The following is a 22,639-nucleotide window of genomic DNA, read 5'->3' on the forward strand; positions in this document are numbered from 1 at the left end:
CCTGAGTTATAGTACTAAAAAAGATGAGAAAGGTAGAAAGGTGAAAACCAGACCTAAAAATTGGCGAAATGAGTACAATAATACCAAAACACAATTTAAGGTATACAAGCCAGTGAGACTAGGAGACAAACATCATGGCCTAAGGGCTAGGAATGAGCCATCTCCTGATGAGCACAAAAATGAGAACTATTGCTTAGACAGCGAAGGCAGTGAGGAGGAAAATACATATGTACCTTGTCTCCAAGTCACTCATGACTAGGAGGCAGGTGCATCACGATCTACAATAAAAACAGTACCGGTCTCTCCAGCAAAAATCTTATAAACAGGGGGAGTAGTACCTAACAATGTACTTCAATATAAGCGGAGCAGTACATAAACGGAGGGAGTAGTACCAAATAATGGACTATCCAGCTTTTTGAAGGTGTTCTCATAATATACCAAAGATTTCAGATGATAACTTGTTGAATCTAGGTCCAAATTCTCCTGATTCTAGCAATAAACTTTTGGTACAGGTTCCGCTAATTGTACCAAGAAAAGACTACTAGACATTCCACTATTCAGATTTTTGTCCGGCATATTCTACTAAGCAGAACATCCTTTACTCACTATTATCTGGTGCGAACTAGCCCCAAAATCTTTCCGGCGTGCTATTCAAATATTCGGACGCTAGGACCAAGCCGTGTGACAGATGTGAAATGTCAAATTTCCTCCCCTCATTCCCAACAGCACCCCATTTCATCCACCACCATAGTAAAAGGGCATATTGGTAATGTGACAAAGCCATCCACTGAATTGGCCAAATACCACAACCACGTCCCTTCCCTCCCTCTGCCCAAATCTTCCGCATCCAAAAACTTTCCGCCATCAGTTCCCCTTCATCTCCTCACCCCCATCCCAAATCTTCATCTCCTCCTCGCCACCATCCTAAATCTTCACCTGCTCATCGCCATCCACAATCTTCCCCTCATAGCTACCGCCCATTTCCTATCTCCCTCCATAGGACCAGCGGCGATGCAATGGCACCAGGCAAGAAGGTCGTACGAAGGAAACATCAACAACCAGGTACAATATTTTCCTCCCTAGTTAAGCGTCTCTGGTGATGCGATTAAAGGGTTTCCTTGTTTGGTTTTGTTAGTGATTTTTACTTTGTTGCTTGTTTGCAGATCTGGCAGTTCCCATGTATACACTAGTTTGTTTCTTTTACTAATTTGTCCTTTGGGCTAGTACAAGGTTGGGTAGGAACATCCTATCTTGAATCTTATTTTGGGGGGTGGTACCTTTATGATTTTAGATTAATTTACTTCTTTTACAGTAGTTTGTCCTTTCAACTTGTATAAGGTTGGCTAGGAACATCCTTTCCTGGATCTGTTTTTTGGCTAGAAACATCCTATCTTGGATCTTGTTTTGGTGCGCTCTATCATTAGATTTTACAGCAATTTGTTTCTTGTACAGTAGTTTGTTTCATTTACAGTGGTTGGATAACTTTACAGAAGTTTCTTTCTTTTCCTAATATATAGAACTGGAGCTCCATCCATACGAGTAAGCGAGGGTTGCATGTATCATAAGGAACCAGGGCGTATTGGCTTTCCTCAACATTGGAAAACTCCCAACCAAGCTTTCCCACTTTAAAAAAGGTAAAAGAAAGGATACCAATGAAAGAAGAAGTGAAGATCCAGATCCTACGTATGACCTATCTCTGGAACGGTCTAAATCTGACCAAGAGACAGGCCAACATGAGGTATATATTATTGTTGCCTACCAAATGTCTTATATTAGTTATGCAGGATTACTTCTCATTATTTTTATTTATACAATTTGTCCAATTAGATCAGTGATAGCATACCTGTCAGCGGGGGAAAGGGTTGTCCAAGAGAATTTGGGCACTTGATGCCTCTGACACTATGCCTCCTAGAGTGACTAGGAGTAAGGCAAAGGAATTGGCTTTAGCTTATGCGGGAGTTTTGGATGTAGGACGATTCCTGATTCACAAGAATTGCCAACCGAAGGCCAAGCAACAGCCACCCACACTGAGGACATCATCGACATGATGACTGGAAAAGGCAAGTCATTTGATCTCTTTTTACCAAAGTCAAAAAATTGGAATATCGCAATTAGCAACCAAATCATTATTAATACACACCAACTGTATGACCATAAAAAAATTGTTAGGTAATGCACACCCTTCCTGAACAGTACAAGTGACATGGGATTCGCGAAGGTTGGGCAGAGATCTGGACAGGATAAGCAGAGAGTTACATACCAAGCTTCTAGTCCATGTTCGAGAAGGGCTCAAACTGCTAGAGGCACCAATACAAGTTACAAAGTTTGCATCAAAGGGTGGGATCATACTGCATGGGCATATATTGATCCTTACTCATTGGAAGGACTACAAGATCGAGAATGAAAAAATATGTCAAGGACTACATTAGCAAACTGGCGGTGTGTAGTGCATCCTTTCTTTTCGTACATCTTTCTACCTACTCTTGTGTTATGCTTAATATAGGTCCAATTTGACATTGACACCACCAGTCAACCGGTCATAGTGGCATGCACTGACATGCTCAAGTCGCAACAGAGTGTTGATGGTCATTAAGTACCAATTATGACCATCAATATACTCAAGAATAAAGGAGGTTCGGCATTTCTTACATGCATATTTGGTTTCAAATAATGTAATTCCACTTGTCCTTGGAGATTATTTGGTTGCAGGTGAAATAACACAAAAGGATGGAGAAAGCACACCCTATGGATCTAATAAACAATTCCAACCAATAGGAGGTTGCCACATGTGCATCCCATGGATTGAAGGACCCACAAACTACCACAACTGCCTCAATCCACTGGATAACGCACACAACCGCCTTCCTTTAGTCAATACGATACCCATGGGAATACTCTTGAGTGAAATGCTACAATGGTATATTCGTGCGTTTGCAGATTTATTCATGATCGTTAAATATACCAATATAGAGATAGGGGAGGTACCAGCTCAAGAAAAAGTTTTTCAATGATCTTCGAGCAAATGAAGTCCGAACCAAATCTCCTATGACTACTCTTGACGACGACCAGTGGAACAAACTAGTTACAATGTGGTCTAGCCCACCTCAAAGGGTATATAGAACTTCAACTTGCCACTAGCACATTTGCATGTACTGATCTGTTCCTCTTATTCATGTATCTTACACAAGTGTTCATTATTGTAAAGGAGAGGTGTACTAAAAATACTGGTAATCATGGGGCGGTCAGGTTTCCTCAGTGTACAGGATCTAAAAGCTACATTGCACAGCCTCATGTTATGGTAAGCAACTGGACAAGTCATGTTTTTGTTGTGTACTTTATTTGATAAACCTACTCATGCTCCTTGTTCCAAACTAATAGTTTATGCCTATTTTCACATCATATTAGAGGGAGAAGCATGTTAAAGCACACCCAACTCTAATAGATATTTTCAAGAACTTCCATTGTAGCAAAAATGGCTACGCCGCTCCAGTACAAGCAGCCATTGTAAGTATTACTTTGCATTCTTCTTTGCAACAACACTAGAAATATTTGTGAGTACTTTTGTGAGTCCTTTCATTTTCTTTCTTTTATTAGGCTCGCATGAAACAAATTACCATCCAACCTGGAGAGGACCAACCAAAGATTGTTGCTAAAGTAGTGGCTGAAGTTGTCCAATCTAGGACATTTCGGGAGGTTGCTAGCATTCACCCACCCTCGAAAAAAAGACTAGGGTTGGTACTGCACTGCAGGTAGAAAAAATTAAGTTGATCTTGAGAGTGAGAAACAAGGGGGGCGGTATAACTTCGGCAAAAGATTGTTGAACAGGAGTCAAAGATGGATGCACTAAAATTGAGGGCTAAAACACAAAAAATAATATTGAAGTCTCATACAGAAGATCTCAAAGCTTTGAAGAACACCACAAAGCAGTTGCATTCTCTGATTTCTAGCCTGATAAACTTCAGTACCAGTCAGAGCCAAGTGAATCCTTCCCTCTACTGAAGTGTGTTGCTAGTAAACTTGTTGTTTGTTGCTGATGAAGTTTTGTTGTATGTTGCATTGTTGATGCTGAAGTTGTTGTATATTGCATTATTGTTGTTGTGAACTATTCATTGGTTGTGATGTGAACAATATAGAAGTTGGAAATTAGCTGTTTTTATGTCGGTGATTGTGATGGTGATCAGCAGCTAAAATTAAATATATGACACTGCGAAATGCAATAATGGGCTAGGGAAAAAAACAGCCTAATATGGTACTGTGAAATGCAATAGTAGCTCTTCGTTGGATGGGCTAGGACCCAGAAAAAGCTGCCCAATATGGCATGCAACACCTATTTTTCGGCTCAAAAAATAGCGCGAAAACCTAAAATAGGCTAAAAATAGCCGAACAAAATTGGGCTCATAAAGGCTCTTACGTAGATCGGGCTTCGATTTGTGACGAGCTGAAATCGTCGTAACACCTCTGTCACGTCAAAGCCATGTTAGATTCTTGTCCAACGTGACGCAACCTATGAAATAATTTTATGACAACCTGTGGGACGGAATATGTGCCATCGTACCTCCTATAGGGTAGTAGGTCCTTGACACTTTATTAGATATAAATCTTTTAACACTGCTAATATATTATTGTCATAAAAAGTCCTAAATCATTAAAATAACATCATTCTAAGAAAATTAGGATTCTTGTAACAAATATGTCCACCCGGATTCTAAGTTTTTAACTCGACACAGATCTTGTATTTATTGCTAATTTAAACGTATGTAGCCTACCAAATGGTAAGAACTTAACGATTAATTTGATGGGCACACCAACTCCTAAATGCGAACAAGACTCGAAAGTAGATGGGCACACCAACTATCAAATACAAACAAAGATTCGAACATTGGTGGATCCACCTCAAGAATTTAACCCCGGTTGAGGGAAGCTCAGCTCAACTCCCCTACAATGACTACGCAGGACAGGGCCAAGGGCCGCAAGGCATGTAATTTTTCACTAAAAGATTTTTATATTTAACTAAATTTTAAAAATTCAATATGCTTCCCTAAAAAGGAAAAAATTCGATTTCTCGCTCTGCCCCTGCTCATGTACACAGCGCACTTCGCAAGCGGCAACAGAAAGTTAAAAGCCACACGCAACCAATACGTAAGCTGAAGTAATTTGGACTGCAAGAAGTCTCATGTGTTAAAAACGTAGAAATGCAGGCCGCAGTGTACAACTGTACATCAAGGAAAAAGTATCCCTTCCTCCGTCCCAAATTACTATTCGTTGTGGCTTTTCTAGATGCACAACTTTTGTTATGTATGTAGACATAATATATATTAAGGTGCATGCCAAAAGCTAGTTATGTATCTAGAAAAATTAAAACGAATAGTAATTAGGGATGGAGGGAGTAATTACGAAAGCATCAAACTTGGCTTTGAGAAGTCGGGGAAGGTTTCGCATGAGTTCTGAACTTGCTACCTGTAACAACCCTTAGGTTGCCGGCGATTGCCAGGACGTGAGCCGATCATAGGAGGGACACAGAATCGATGGTGGAAGGTCAGACAAGGAACCATGACGCCCAATTCACAATTTACTTCGATAGATAGTTCATGTCTCAGACGATACAGGTGCTGGCCTATATGCTCAGCTACCGACGCTGACCTCTGAGGCCCACCAACGCGACATAAGCTAGTAAAAACATGACACGTTACAATTTAAACTCCTGAGCTGAACACGTCTTCCAACTTCCCGCTTCTTACGCCTGGCCATCTGTTACACCTCCCCCGGCCGTAGAAGTTGCTTGTCCCCAAGCAACAGCTTCAGGAAAGCGCTGCTTGACGATCTCCTCCCATGTAGGAGAATCTTCAGGTAAATTGCTCCACTTGATGAGGACTTCGGGAATAGCTTGATTGCCCTTCTTGACGAGATAACGATCCAAGACTTGTTCAGGTTGTAAGTCTTGATTGCCCAGATCCACCAGCTTAGGTAACTTAGCAAAAACAGGAGTATAGTTAGGAGTAAAAGGCTTTAGTTGTGGTACATGAAACACTGGATGTATCAGGCTGTGATCCGGAAGATCTAGCCGGTATGCACCCAACCCAATCCTCTCTAGTATTTCATATGGTCCAAAAAATTTAAAAGCCAACTTAGGATATATGGCCTACTGACAACAGATTGCTGCATATAATGTTGATGCTTTAGCAACACTTGCTCTCCCACCTGTAATTGCCTGTCAGTGCGATTATGGTCAGCTTGCAATTTCATTCGGTTTTGAGTAGCAGCTAGATGTTGTTTCAGTTGAGCCAACTGATCCTCTCTGTCTTGCAACACCTTTTTTGTAGGTGACTGCTCTAAATTTGATATTGGCAGCATGACTCCCATTTGTGGATCATACCATAAAGAGCCTTGAATGGAGAACACCTCAGGGCAGTGTGAAAATTAGAATTATACCAAAATTCTGCTACAGAGAGCTAGGATTTACATTGCTTGGGAGAATCATGCGTTGCACACCTCAGGTACATCTCAAGATATTGGTTTACTCGTTCTATCTGCCCATCTATTTGGGGATGGTAAGAAGAGCTCATGAGTAGCTTGGTTTGCACTAGTGAGAAAAGAGTTTTCCAGAATGTGCTATTAAAGATCTTGTCTCTATCCGACATAATAGACTTAGCACACTAGAATAGTATTACTGCCCTAAGATAATGGTAAACCCTCAATGAAATCCATTGTCAAATCTTGCCAAGCAACTTGGGGACTTGGTAATGGTTGAAGGAGCCATGCTGGATGTGTTAACTCATCTTAGCTTGTTGGCAGACTGTGCATTGATTCACAAAACTTGCAACATCCCCTTTTAACCCCTTCCATGTAAACAATTGTTTGAGCCTATAGTATGTGGTCATTTCTCTAGAATGACCTCCAATGGCACTTGATATCAGCCTAGTTTGCAAAGCTGAGTTATTGCCAATCCAGACTTTGGGTTTGTGTTTGATCAGCCCTTGTTCTAGAGAAAATCCCTACTCATTAGGGCTGTGTAGAGCCAATCTTGTCAGGATCTCTTGTGCTTATGGATTAGTAGCATAGGAGTTTAGCACTTCTTGCACCCAAATTGGTTGAACTTCAAAGATAGCTTATAAGGCAAATAGGTGATTCACTCTGGATAGAGCATCTGCAGCTAGATTCTCTTTACCTTTTCTATAGACCAACTTGAATTGTAATCCCAATTCCCATCAATCTGGTCATGGCTTTTCTCTACATCTTTGAGTGTAAACTCTGCTCACATAGGTATGATAAGCTCTTGTGCTCAGTTCTAATGATAAACTCTTGCCTTTGCAGATATGCTCTCCACCTTTCCACAGCCATAATCAAAGCCAAAAATTCCTTTTCAGAAATAGATAGTTTCTGATGAGAAGGGCATAAACTCTTGCCTTTGCAGATATGCTCTCCACCTTTCCACAGCCATAATCAAAGCCAAAAATTCCTTTTCAGAAATAAATAGTTTCTGATGAGAAGGGCCCAAAGCTTTACTCAAGAAGGCCACTAGCTGTTCTTTTTGCATCAGAACAATGCCCACTCCACCATCAGAAGTATCAGTCTCATCCACAAAAGGAATAATGAAATCTGGAAGAGCTAACACAGGAGTAGAGGCCATAGCTTGCTCTAGAACATTGAAAGTGTGTTTTGCTTGTGGTAACCACTGAAACTGCTTCTTTCTTAATAATTGTGTCAGAGGTTTAGCAATGAGACCATAGTTTTGGATAAATTTTCTATAATAGCTTGTAAGACCCAAGAAACCCCCTAGTTCAGTTGCAGTAGAAGGTACTGGCCATTGTAGCATTGCTGCTATTTTGCTAGGATCTGTTGCTACACCCTGATCAGAAATAATATGTCCCAAATATTCTAACTGCTTCTAAGAAAAAGAACATTTACTCCTTTTCATAAACCTATGATGTTCTCTCAACTTTCCCAACACTTGCCGAAGATGATGAATACGAATTTCTAGAGTTGGGCTATATATTAATATGTCATCGAGGAAAACTAGCACAAATTTCCTCAAGAATGGGCTCAGAATATCATTCATGATACATTGGAAAGTAGCATGTGCATTTGTAAGCCCAAATGGCATACTCTAAACTAAAAATAATCATAGTGGGTTTTAAAAGCCGTTTTATGCTTATTGTTCACATCTGTTAGCACACCAATTTGTGAACTGCAAGCGCACGGATCAGTTGTAGCTCTTCCCTCAGAGTATTCCCCCAAGGTTTATCAATCTGTGGAACTTATAGTACATGATCTATTTCAATTAGCATTGTTAGTATGAACTTAGTGTTGATGAGTGATTCACATCCAATTTAATAAGCATATACAGACAAATAGCAGATAGAGCAGAGGTTACCAATCTAGAGCAACCTAGACTATGCATATATTATAGTTCGGAGCATGGATAACAAAGAAACATAGATATGATCTTAACAAAAGCATCTTTAAATCTACACCTCCGGTCCGGTTCCCGAAACCCCCCCCCCCCCTTACACAAGAAAGATCCCATCACGATCCCCTCTATCAGCGTAGGTAAATTAAGGGCACGATTAAAAGAACATGTTATACTCATCTATAGATCAGGCATGCAAATCCGGTCACCATGACCACAAGACATCCTAAGCAATTTATCATTGATCATAGATTGAAAAGCAAGCAAACCCGAAAGAGCATAAAACCATAGAAGGAGATAGCTAGATCTCTAGAAACAAGAATACATCTATTACTTCACCATGAATGATTGTACATCACTAGATTTTCCACTGGGATCCTACCTTGATATGATGATCCTATCTCCAGAACTCCGACGTGGATCTTCCTCGCAGGGTTCCCACGTCACCTAGGGGCTTAGCTACGCTAATCCTAAGACAACTGCACGGCCCTTGGCTCTCCGAAGTGGTGTTACTCAAGCTCTTTCTGCTTCTCTACTACTTCAACTCGAGTACATCATCTTGGATCCTGTGTTCGGTGGTGAATCGGGGTATTTATAGTTTGGAGAACCCGTGGCAGAAATTGAAAGGTGAGGGGGTGAAAGAACACCCCAGGCTGATCGGCTCGGGCCTTCCTTTTTCCCGCTTGCACTTCCCTTCGTCTCCAAGTCTTCCTCGGTGCTCTGGAGTCTTCTTTTCACTTGCGTGTGGGCCTGGCACGTCGATAGCTTTAGGATGAGATTAATCTTTGATAAGTTTCTCCGCTTGATCCTCTTTGATCCCGAACTAATCTTTGCCATATCTTGGCAAACTTAGTCCTTAAGTCATCTTGGAGGATTGCTTGCCAAAAATGAGCACAAGATGGAGCCATGGGACCCTAGGCTGATAGGCCTAGGCCCTTCCTAGGCCCATTGGCCTTCGTCTTTCTTTGGCTCATTGCTTGTTTCAGGATTTATCCAAATATGCTCCATTAAGCCTAGTTTCCAGCGAAAATAGAATATCCTCCAAAATATATTGCATATGTGAAAATGACCAGTTTATTAGGTATGATCAATAGTTTAGGTATTAAATTCATGTCATTATTGAAGATAAACAGGGGTAAAAAGGTGTCAATAACGAGCGTCAACACTCATCTTCCTTCTTCATCCTTACTTGATGGTAGCCAGATCTCATAAATAGTTTAGAAAAATATTGTGTCCCGGCTAACTCATCTAGGATTTCATCTATCCAAGGCATTGGAAACCTATTCTTTATAGTTATATCATTCAACTTTCTATAGTCAACACAAAAATGCTAGCTCCCATATTTTTTTTTGCACCAAGAGCACAGGTGAAGCATAGGGACAAGAACTAGGTGTAATCAAGCCAGCAGTTAATAGCTCTTTAACCTACCTTTCTATTTCATCTTTATGTAGTGGAGAATATCTATAAGGCTTAGAGTTAACATGAATAGCATTAGGAAGTGTAGGGATGGAATGATCATACTCTCTTTATGGAGATAGGCCTTGAGGCTCTTCAAAAACATCCTGAAATTCAGTTAACACTTCTTGTACTACTAGAGGAAGTGAGCCTGTTGGGTCTTCGGATGATTGAACATCAACAACTGCCAAAGCCCATACATCATTGCTAGCCAACCATTCAACCATTCTCTCCACAGGAAGCTCTTCTAGTTGTAAACTCACAGGTTTCACCCCCTTGCAACAAAATTTATTGGCCCTTATGGAGGAATTCCATAGTTCTATTTTCCCAATGGTGATTAATGGGACTATGATTCTTTATCCAGTCATATCCCAAGATGGCATCATAAGCTTTCAAGTCTAAGACCCTCATATTAGTGGTAAATGAAGGCCCTTGTATCCACCACTCCATTTGTGGAACATATGTATTAGTGATCCAAATTTCCCCATTTGCTACTTTGACTTGTTTGGGAGTAGTTGGTATAGGTGTGATGCCAACCTTCTTAAGGAAATTAGAACTCACAAAGAAATGAGAGCTGCCACTGTCCACCAGCATAAGCATCACCTTGTGTTTAACTAGAGATCTGAGCCTTAATGCTTCCCATTCATCTGTACCAGAAATAGCATTCAATGATAAGAAACAGAACTCCTCAGCTAGGGCATCTTCAATCTCCAGCAGGTTTAATACATCCTCAGTTAGGTTCACACCTAGGTCATTGAGGACTAAGGCATTAACTTGAGCTTTGGTTCTTTTTGTGCACTTGGATGCGTGAGTAGGGTCATAACGTTCCCTACAATAGAAACAAAGATTATTTTTTCTACAATAGTATCTCAACTGCCTTTCTTTGTCCAACTGGCTCTGGGGCAACTGTGGTTTGTGCTCAAACTTTGTTGTAGCAGAAGTGCTTTGCCTGGATAAAGCATGCTATTTTTGCAGCTTGTATTTGCTCTTATCTTGAATAGTTTGTTGTATCTTGGCCAGCATCACTGCCCTTTCCATAGTCCCTGGCACTAGACCCTGCACTTGATATCTGATCTTTGGCTTGAGACCCTTGATGAACTGAGAGACAAAATATGTATCACCTATTCCTTGATCATGCATAGTGATCTGGTACTGTAATGCCTCAAATTCAGTTGCATAATCCTACAGAACGTGTTTGCTACAACTCCAGCAAGTCATCAATGGCATGTTTGTAGTCATAAGCCTCCCAAGAGCCCAACCCATATTTCAGCTTATATACCTACATCCATCTTTCTGCATTATCATCCATATGCAGAGAAGCAGCAGTGGTCCACATAGATTCTGGTAGTCCTCACACTTATCCTTCCAAATAGATGGGTTCTTGCCATTGAACCTAGATAAATTCATCTTTGGCATAAAGCCTATGTTCCCTCCCCTGTTGCTAGCATTGTTCCTATGAGAAACTCCTGCACGAAAGTGTCTTCTTGCTCCACTAGCAGTTGGCCGGTGATTGGTAAATTGGTTATCAGCATTAGTATCTGAATCTGTAGGGCTAGGTGATGCATCGTCCGCTGAATGCATTTGATTCATCCTTAACTTAGCCACTGCATGCTGTTTAGCCATGGTCTGTTGATCCTTCAACATTTGTTCTATCACTTTCGTTGAGATGTCAATTTTCACTTCAAACTTTTGTTGGTTCTGATCAATCTCTTCTACCTTGGAAAATAGCAAATCCATATTCTCCAGTACCAAGTTCCAGCGTTCCTCATCATTCTTCGCTGTCTCATCTATCTTGTTGAGCAGAATTTGAGTCTGCACGGAAGGCCTAGGGGAAGCCGTGGTGCGTGCACCTCAAGCCGAGCGAGCTACGAACTGGTTTGGGGAAACCTCAAGCTGAAGGAATAACAATGGCATATTAGAGGGAATAACAACACTCAAGGCCGCAGGAATAACAACGGCACTCACCCATTCCCATGAACACCCGTCGAATTGCTCGACGTCGTGCCTTGATGCAGATCTTGAGTCACTGCCACCACATGCCTCCAAATCGCCGCTATCAACGCCTCCAAATCCACGAATCCAGGAACAATTTTGAGCCTCTGAGTTGATTCGCCCGCAAGCGGAGATGATGGCATGTAGGAATTACAGGGAGAACAAATCGTGGCCGGTGCAGCACAACACACAACTCGATCCCCAAAACTGACACAGTTTATCAACTTAACGCTGACGGAATCTCGCGAATCGACAGCGGGCGCGCCGTGGATAGCTGAATCTGATACCATCTGTAACAACCTTAGGCCGCCGGTGATCACCGGGACGTGCCAATCACAGGAGGGACACAGAATAGATGGTGGAAGGTCGGACAAGAAACCCTGACGCCCAGATACAGGGTGCTGACCTATATATGCTCAGCTACCGACGCTGACCTCTGGGACCCACTTACGTGACATAAGCTAGTAAAGCATGACACGTTACAATTTAAACACCTGCGATCGAGCATGTTAAACATCTTCCGACTTCCGGCTTCTTACGCCTGACCGTCTGTTACACTGCCCTGTTCTCGTCGAGCAATCGTTCTCCGCTGCCCGGTCACTGCCCTGTTCTCGTCAGGCAATCGTTCTCCACTGCCCGCTCGTAGACCTAATGGTGTCTGCGGTGACAGAAGTGCTTTACGTGTTTGTGAGGTAGAGGACGTTGCTGCTGTCAACTTCTTGTGAAAATTCAAAACTAGCATAGTCTCGTTTAAAATTTGCAGTCTCAAGTTACGCATGTTTCATAGACGTATGCATCTGTGAGAACAATTGATAAAATTGTATGTTGACTACAATATCTGCTTTTATAGCAGCTGGAATATTTTGAGCGGTCGAAGGAGCAAACGTGTATGTTTCTTCAAAAAAAAAAAGGAGCAAACGTGTATGCCTTCCTTCCACCCAAATCGCAATCCAGCAACTAGAGCCTATACTTTTACAAGATTCCGAACATCTTCAACACCAGTTCCATGTTTGTAGTCTGAAATCCTTAATTTCATTAGCATCCCCTACGCATGATTCAGTCACTGTCCTGAGAGGTGAGAATCCTCTTGAGAGCATGGGGTAGGTCCAGCACAATGTCCGCGTAAGCTGAAACACAGAACAGGGAGGGAGGAAACAGATCAGAACAAAGTTCCGCACAAACCTGTGGGTATATTGTACGGCAAGGTGAAGACAAGGGGCAGCATAGGGACCTTCTGGTAGACACAATGTCTTGAGTGCTTCCTCAGCGTATGAAAGGTGAAATGGTACCGGCTGTGCAGCTGACGCACTGCTGCTTCGTGTGGATATTCTCTTGGACGAGCGAAGTGGCCAAGCCAAGACCCTTGCCTGACTCGGCAGGGTCAGAAGTAGATCTGAATATCGGATACTGACTGTAATCTTGCTGCTCAAACATTTGATATTTCAGTCTCTAGAAGAGGTAAAACATGCAGCTTACTATGCAAAAGCCAAGGGCCAATAAAAAATAAGGGTAACAACTTGCATGTTTAAAATCAGCAGGCAGCATTCAAGACGGTGCTAGCAAAAGAAAAATGAAAGACTTCTAGTTGTACATATTCTACAAAGCTGTACTCGAAACAGAACAGAACTTGACTGGTGCAAATCCTAGCATTATTAGCAGTTATTGTCCTTACCACTCAAAATCCTCCAAGACAAACTCTATCACATTGTAAGGAAGACTGTGGAACAGTTCGCCAATTTGGTTCCCATAGAGCTCCTTGATAAGCCGAACCTTGAACATGAAATAGAAAATTATAATTAACAATCTGCTGTCGAAGAAAACACATTGCAGTAGCTCTATGGCCTATCCGTCTTCAGCTCACATACGAGCCTACTAACAATCTTTACAGCCAAACTTCGAAAACAGCTGAGACCAAACGATAGAATGCGTCCTTGGCAAAAGGGAAAAAAAGGATCCATGACTCATCTATACCGTTTTCTAATACTGGAACAGAACCAAAAATCAACCAGTACGACAAATTGGTCAATTTATACATAAAGTATTACATGAGCAAAAATTGAAGATTGGTATGCTGTACTGTGGCTAAATGCACACATATATGTAGAACAAGAGCACTAAAAAATTAAGTCCAAATATAGATAAGAGTAAAATGCACCAGAAGTCCATCAACTTGTAAGGAGGTGTCACTTAGGGTCTGTTTGGTAGAGCTCCATCTGATTCTGATTCTCTGAGAGAAGTGATTCTATGGTTGAAAGTGATCCTCTTTGATTCTTTAGCATAAACTCTTAAAATTAGGATGGAGAATCACTTCACAGAATCAGGAGAAGCTACTTTTTTCAGCTCCCAGCCTCTAAGTTCATTTCAGAGAATCGCTTCACAGAATCGGTAGAAAATCACTTCCCTCTAACAAAACTGTTTGGCAGAGCTCCTGCTGGATTCAGCAGAGCAGCAGAGAATCAGCTCTGGGAGCTCTGCCAAACGCACCCTTAGGTCCACAAACTCCAAAAGTGCATTTTTGGGTCCATAAACTTGTTAAGTCGTTCCCCCAAGTCCATACACCTCCACATGCGCATCTAGCGCTGACTGGGCATCTTCTCTCTCATCCCTCTCATCTTCCTCTCTCTCCCTCTAGCATTTCATCAAACATGTCAACGGCGGTGGCGGCACGGAGCTCTTCATCTGCTTCTCCATGAAGCATATGCCCATGTGGAAGATGAGAGGGATGAGAGAGAAGATGCGCAGTCAGCGTGCCATGTCAGCACTAGATGCCCATGTGGAGGGCTATGGACCTGCTGTGAACGACTTAACAAGTTTATGGACCCAAAAATACACTTTCAGAGTTCATGGACCTATGTGACATCTCCTTACAAGTTATGGAGAACAAAGATCTGATATAGTTACTCATTTTCTGAAAATAAAACTGCAATGAGCACAGCTCCTGCCATGTGCTGTTGCCCGGCCAATGTTTGCACAAGACACTAGCCAAGAGGGTTCAGCTTATGCAACGATGAACAAACAAGTGGTAGAGTTGTTTCAACCATTTTCATTAGAGTTTTTGCAACACAAAGTTAACAGATCATCTGTGGTGATATCTTTAATGATGGTTTTTTCATAATTACAAAGCTTTTGACTTTATACAGAGCAAATTTATATGAAAATAAGAATACGAGATATGAAGGTCTTGTTCGGCCAGAGTAGAGCATGGAAATATAATTAGTAAAAATCAGTATGAAACAACTTCTGCATGACAAATAGAAAATATTACCACCTGGAGTTATACACAAAAACATATTAAATATTTCTATTCAGTTGAACAACATGGAGATAGCTCAGCTGAACAGACCATATGCATTATGCCTCACCTAGACTAGATCAATTGTTTAAAAGATAAGAGTGCAAGTCAGATTACTGTAGCAGAGGCGGACAATACTTTTGTTATGTAATTTCTAGCATTACACAATAGAAGATAAGGAAATCTGAATATTAAATTATACATAAGTTACATGTGGGACTGACTCCTAATAGCTGATACTGACCTGTTCTCTCCTGTCAATATAAGCCTGTAAAATTTCTTCAAGGTGATCAATAAATTTCTGCAAGGAAAAACATGTTAGCATATAGAACTTTTCACACAATTCATATGGTAAAAGCAAGTGCTGTGAGAAAACATACAATGGCATTAGATGACAGGAGATCACTTTCCAATTCGCGTATGGGCAGAAAGAAAGGTAAGGTGTGCTCAATCACAGTCATCTTTTCCAGGAATGACTTGCTTTCCAAAACACAATGAAATATTTCACAAGGCTCACCTGCAAAATAGAATTCTTAATATTTGTACAGAATTATGAGAGTCATTCTCTTTTTTAGTTCGATTTGTTCGCACTAGTAAATGGTTCCTCCTATTTGAAACTGTTTAATATGCATAATGTTTCTGTTGTACATAGCAAGCAGTTATGGTTATGGAAATCCCAGTGTATAATTCTGTACAAATAGTTTTAAACTATAGCATAATATTTTGCACTATGCACATGCGGTATTCTGAATGATTCTCGTAATTCTGTACACAAATAAAAAAATCGAACTAAAAATTATTCTCTAAAAAAACCAAACTAAAAATATAAAGGGTAATCACCAGCAAAGAATGTCTCATACTGTATGCCAATTCTCGCTCCATCCAAGCAATAGATAACCTATTAAAGAGAAGAAAAATAAGTTTCAATATGCAAAAAATAACTGACAAATTAAGGAAAATTAAATCTAGCATACCTAGTCTTTATCCATGATGACTCTCATAATAGAAAAAAATAATAGCATGATGGTGCTGCATAACATGTGTTTTACGCTAATTCATAAGGGCACCATAGCCATGTACAAGCTGGGATAATGCATAAGGCAGCTGAAAGTCCACAACACTGGTTTGACAGATAGATTGGTTGTGGTGGTAACCAGTATAGATGCTTTGCAAATTCTAGACACAGAAAGTCAGAAATAGAATTTTAACTCATGAAACACCACTACCCAGCCAAGCCAACATAATCACTGGCTAGTATATTGTGAAGATTGGTTGTGGAGGTAACCAGTATAGATGTTTTGCAAATTCTAGACTCAGAAGCAGAATTTCAACTCATGAACACCAGTACCCAGCCCAGCCAACAGAATCACCGGCTAGTATATTGTGATGACAAAGGGGTCATGTAATATGCCACTAAATCCCAATCCCAACTTAGCCATCTCTTATTTGTAGTAGAGCCAAAATTGAACAACTATCAGTACAAGAGGAAATAACAAAGGTTAACCCGAGCAAATCAACCAGGGGAGAAAACAACCCTACCAAAGGAACACAAAGCTAGATTGAAACAAGTTGATCCTGCATGCTAACCAGATACAAAGCTAGATTTTAAATCAATGGTCTAGAGAGCATGTTACCTTATTTCTAATCCTATATGTAGTCTTTGATTGAAATGGAAGATCTGCTGGAACATTTACTTGGTTAGCCATGGCCTTCCTGTCAGCCTCCATATGGACCTGGTCCACGAGATTGAGCAAACTCAACGAAAATTCAGAATTCGCAGAATGTGACAAGAAAAAGGTGAAAATTAGACTGTTGAAACACATTAAATACCTTCTCACGGATGGTAGCTAGCAAACCATCATTCCAATCATCATCATCTATTGAAATTTCTACAGAAGGCAGAAAAAGCGTGTTGGCAATTTTCCAAGAGAAAGATACAATTCAGAGCACAACAATGTGGTGCTGGTATTAGAAGTTAAATGCTACATCTAGTAAAATCCAAGTATGAGATTATGCTAGCAGTACAGAAAATTACAAGATAAAACAGCAAACAAGCCAGGCATATTATCAGCCTATCCTACTAAACTACACTATGCATTTAGTTTCTTCCGATAAAGGGCCATTTGCAATTCTGCCCCAACTTTTTCTAACTTCATGTCTGCCCTCCTTTTCAACTTTGCAATATCGCCCTTACTTTAATCAAGTCAATGCATCATTGTCCCTTGGCTTGGCAAAGAAGGGGTAATAGTGCAAAGCTGAAAAAAGGGGGACAAACATGGAGTTAGAGGTCAAGTTCAGGGAACTTATGCAATCATCCCCATCAAATTTAATTTGCGCAGAGGTTATTCCACCTGAGCTCAAAACAAGCTGATACCTGCAAGAAATGCGACAAATCTACCGTAGCATGTCCAATACTGCTGTGTTGCTAGGGCTTCCTTCCACCTATATCTTTTCAACAGTATTATTTTTCAAATCCACTTTGAAGTGTTGTAAAACTTGCCCCCAATATTATATTCAGACCCAACTTGGAGGAAGTATATATCATTAACCTAATGACAACACTGATTTGTATTCCAACATGCAGAGTTTATGATATAGACCTACAGTTCTTGATCTGTATCCCTGTGATCTACAGATCAAACACCGTAAACTCAAATATCCAAACAATCTAAAGGAAGTTATCGATTACAGCATGTTGACACAGTATTCTCAATGCATCATGCTTTCCATTTTCATCCAACAGCTTGCACGAATTCAGGTGTAATGAAAAACTTCTCAAATAAGCTATTTAGAACAGTGGTAATGTGCCTCCCAAATCCAGGAATATTCAAAATGATATCACAGGTAGTGCGTTATTAAAATTTCTATCAGTCCGTTGAACTGCGCTGTCAGAATTTAATCAGCAATATAAGCTACAATAGCAGTGTCAGAACATGAAAGTTCAAGCTCGAAACCTATCATGGTTAGTTCTAATTGAACAAATGTTAACCACATGATCAACAAATGCCTTTTCCAAAACTGTGCAACATTTATGTAGGTTAGCAGAAAAGACACTTCTAAGTAATAACCAATTTGTTTAAAAAATATATGAATCATAGTTAATAGCTTCATCTTGCCATACGAAGTTCAAGAGAGACTACTAATTCATGTGAAATAGCATTATTAGTTCACCCATGCTTATATCCACAATCTGTGCGCATATCAATAGCATATGAACTGACAAGCTTACTTCCTAAAGAACTACTCCCTCCAGGCCATTTTGTTAGGTGCAACGATTAGAAATTCAGATACCAAGACATCGACGTTGAGTGGTGTGCTGCAGCCTAACCAGGACGAGGAGTAACTCTGCGATTTGCATGCATGCGTGGAGCGCTGCAGCCTGCACTGGCCCACCGCGCTGGCAACGTTTTGTTTATCCGAATTTGCATGCAGCGCCTATTGCTTGCCAATTAATCACTGCCTTGTCATACATCCGCCTCAATACAGTTCGCATGCATGCAAAACTCGAGTTAATAGGCCACTTTGAATTTGGTAGCAAGCAACTTAAAACACCTCGATACATCCAGCCACCTAATATATTTGACTTCTTCAAAAACAGGGACGCACCTAAGAAATGGGTCCTCCGGAGGTTTCATCTTAATATAATGATACACAGCTCTCCTACGTGTTCGAACAAAAAGGGTCCGGAGGGAGTAGATAATAAAAATCCAATGTAGCATCACAAAGTATACCTTCAGTTTGAGCAGCTCGAGCAGCCTCAAATTCTTTCTGCAGACGCTCAAAAATCAGCTTATCAGAATCCCTAGAATAGAAAATTATGTCAAATAATGGTTTCACAAAGTATCAAATTTCTCGGAACACTAAAATTTATTTTGCCTACTTTTCCTGTTCCAATTTGAGCACCATCACAAGAGGTACAACAGTTAGGAACAGATTTAGAAATACAGTTGAACTGAGGCAGAACAGCGAGGAATGAAGGAAAGGAGGAAAAGGAAACAAAAGTTATTAGCTCGCAGTTTACAGTAAGCTCTCAATTTGAACAAAGAAACAATTTTTGCAATTGTAAATTGCTAAATGGGCAAAGGACCTAAACAATTAAGTCAATAATTATCTTAAATAGTAAGCTGGTCTGCATCTAGCTCTTGCAAAGTCAAAGGAGTACCGTGAAAGGCGCTCTTTCAAGTCTTCATGCCTTTTGAGGATGTTTGACACTGCAAAACAAAAGGATCAAAATACCAAGAGTTAAGACAGCACATTTTTACATGCTTTATTGCATTCCTATAGAATGACTAAACATGTGAGGGGTAGAATGCCCCCTTTCGTGATACTAATAATATTCTCAGGGAGAGAAAGAAAAGGTTATTACGCCTTGCCCTTGTGGTCTCAAGTTTTGCATCTTCATCCCTTGCAAAAGTCTGTGGTAAATGAAAGGATAGGCAGAAGACCTCTTAACATCCCCCAGAGTATATCCACAGTAACAAGAAATCAGACAGGCAAATGATAACATACCAATTCTGATAATGACTGATGTCGCCTCCTTAGTTGCTCAACATGCTGCAAATAACAAAACATTAAGGTGCTTTTTTGTGAAAAAGAAACATTAAAGTGCTATTATGTTCAAGAACATAAACGTAACTGCAATGGGTATGAAACGACAGGTGCTCCAATGGTGGAATGACTCCCATATTTGTTTTTGTTTTACTCGCTATTGTTTAGGAATCCTTATTTGTTTTGCAAAAATGGCAGTGCAATATCAGCCTGGGAACAAGGGATCGATGACTTAACAAAATAAGACATATTAACAGTTTGTAGCCATCATCTTATTAAAAAAACGGATTGAATGGATCGATCTATCAATCAACCGTTGAATTGCTTATTGAGGAAGATCAATTTCAACTAGAACATTGAAAGGTACAATTTCCCCAATTACACAAAGCGAATTAGAACGGAAAAGGAACAGAAAAATAATTCGAGCAGCAACTATAACTAGAAGTCGATTTGTTTAGGATTTGTCAAATTTAGAAATTGACTGCCAAGCGCTTAGATTGAAGAGCTACGAGCTAACTGTCGTTCCTCGGCACCTGAATCTGTCTGTGTTCGTCGGATGTGGAGATGGATGAGCTAGGGTTCAGTGAGAAAGAACCGGTGAAAGGGCTCACCATGTGAAGATAGTCGTGAGGAGGCGAGGTGCGGGAGCCCATGAATCCCAACACGGCACCGATGCCCTATCTCCCTCGCGTGAGAAGGAACACCGTTCCCGACCACGGGCAGAGCTGGCGTTACCGTTCCTAGTCGACGCTCAACCAGCAGCTCCGGCGTTCGCCACCGGGATCCCTTAGCACAGGGGTTGGGGAGCGGTGATGGGGGCCGCAGGACGCCGGTGGTGGTGCCTTTGGCTTTGGTGTCTCTGAGCTCTGGCCGGGGAGGAGGAAGGAGAGGACCCGACCGGGTGGGCATATCGTCCATTGGTGGGCCGATACTTTGCTGGACTTGTCGGCGTCGACAGGTCTTTTTTTATTTTTTTATTTTTTATTTTAGTATTTTGCAAAAATACATGGTTTAACAAAAAACATTGCAAATCTAGACCTGCGTTTGAAACAGCGGAAGGTGCAATCTACCGTCATTTGAACCAGCGGTAACTTCCCTCCTCTCGGCATCTCGGCTGTACACATTTAAAAAATCATAACTAATTCATATGAACTCGGATGAAGATAAACTTTATATAAAAATTGTAGATCTCGACGAGTTCTACAACTTTGTACTTCCAACTTTTTTCATTTGGTACCATCTTAGTGCTTAAATAAAACATAAGTTTCAGATCTAAAATTTAATTTTAGATTTGAAACTTATGTTGATTATTTGACCACTAAGATGGTAACAAATGAAAACAGTTTGAACTACAAAGTTGTATATCTCATTGAGAGTTACAATTTTTATATAAAATTTATCTCTATCCGAGTTTAAATAAATTAGTTATGATTTTTTGAATATGTGCTGCCTAGTTTTAGATCTAAAATTAGAATTCTAGATCTAAAACTTGTATTGATTATTTGAGTACGAAGATGACATGAAATTAAAAACATTTAAACTAAAAATATTGTAGATCTCGATCAGATCTACAATTTTCATATAAAGTTTATCTCCATCTAAGATTATGTGGATTAGTTATGATTTTTTGAAAGTATAGTGCCGAGTGGTGGGAAGTTACCGTTGGTTCAACTGGTGGTAGCTTGCTACAGTACACCTATACCATTTCAAACGGTAGTATAGGTCTAGATTTGCAATTTTTTTAGACCATATATTTTTGCAAAATAATAAAATAAAAAATAAAAAAATAAAAAAATTTGCATGGACAACATTGAAGCAAAGCGTGGGCCCAGTTCAATGAATGTACAGTGGTTCAGACAGTTGTTACCTAAAACATTTTTGCCAAAATAGGCAATTTCAACCCTCAACAACTTTTATACGAGGCTCAAATTTGTCCCTCACTTTCAATTAAGCCAATTTAGTCCTCCAACTTCTGTTTTTAATTCAACCTCATCCCTCGTCCTAGATGTCCATCCATATTGGCATGCCATGTCACCTTAGGCGTGTGTTTTGCTAAGTCATTAGTGTTGGTGATATGCCCAAGCAATCATAAGAATTCGGATTAAAGGCTCAAAGGATATTGATCCATAAGTGATTAGGGTACTAATGGGCCTATAAGGTGGAAGCCCATTAGCACGCTTTATATATATGTGGGAGGAGGCTAGGGGTGCCACCACCATCTCGCCTAAACCCTAGCCGCCCCTCCCCACTCAGCCTAGACTCGAAACCCTAACCAAACGTGTGGTGCTAGCACGGCGCACGGCATTCCATCACTGCACGTGTGGACTCCGTGGAGGCGCTGCTGCTGTTGCTGCCGTGCTGATCGGCCCAGCGGCGCGAGGTTGCTACTGGGACAAGGACATGGAGATTAGTTCGTGGGACGAGATCGACTACTTCCTCTGCACCGAGGCATGACTACGCTGGACCGGCTTCACTCCAACTCTTCTTCCACTGCATTGCGCGTCTAGTGGTAATGATCGATTACCCCTTTACTCGCAAGTTTCCTGGGTGATGTGGTAGATGTAATGCTAGAGTAGCCTACCCATTTTCCATTAGTGGCATCAAAGCCGTCTTGCGTAGTTTTTGGTCTGAATCTTGCGCATATAGGTGATATGTGATGGTAGTAGATGTGATCTATTACGGTTAGGTTCATGTGATGGATCTTTTGTTGCACGGCTTGATTAAATCAATCGATCATAAGGGGTTGAAATGGGTTTGAGTAGATTGCATTATGTGACCATTCGTGCTCCCTCTCTGTTATGCGCATGACTTGTTCCCACTAGCTGGAATCACCATCGGGGCTAGTCGTGTGCATAGTTAGTAGATTGAGCCAACAGATCGAGGTCATGTGTTGCGGTCTTCTCATATATACCTATCGCATTGGTCAATAGGATTGATCTAGTGAA

The 22,639-nt window shown here is 40.8% G+C and overlaps 1 protein-coding gene across 1 annotated transcript; it reads right to left on the bottom strand.

Annotated features, from left to right (window-relative positions):
- Nucleotides 1–12,624: 12,624 nt before the first annotated feature.
- On the bottom strand, nt 12,625–20,606 carry LOC101752913. The gene is made up of 13 exons (XM_004975148.3): nt 20,306–20,606; nt 19,656–19,700; nt 19,513–19,561; nt 19,309–19,357; nt 18,878–18,948; nt 16,977–17,035; nt 16,781–16,879; nt 15,987–16,044; nt 15,527–15,663; nt 15,391–15,447; nt 13,527–13,624; nt 13,086–13,276; nt 12,625–12,981 (listed from the first exon to the last, which is right to left on the bottom strand). Exons 1-13 carry the CDS (start codon nt 20,345–20,347, stop codon nt 12,911–12,913), a joined length of 1,026 nt encoding a protein of 341 aa, XP_004975205.1. The 5' UTR covers nt 20,348–20,606; the 3' UTR covers nt 12,625–12,910.
- Between the last annotated feature and the right edge of the window lie 2,033 nt (nt 20,607–22,639).

This window comes from Setaria italica, chromosome VII, assembly GCF_000263155.2.
Source record: "Setaria italica strain Yugu1 chromosome VII, Setaria_italica_v2.0, whole genome shotgun sequence".
In the NCBI taxonomy this organism is placed as follows: Eukaryota; Viridiplantae; Streptophyta; class Magnoliopsida; order Poales; family Poaceae; genus Setaria; species Setaria italica.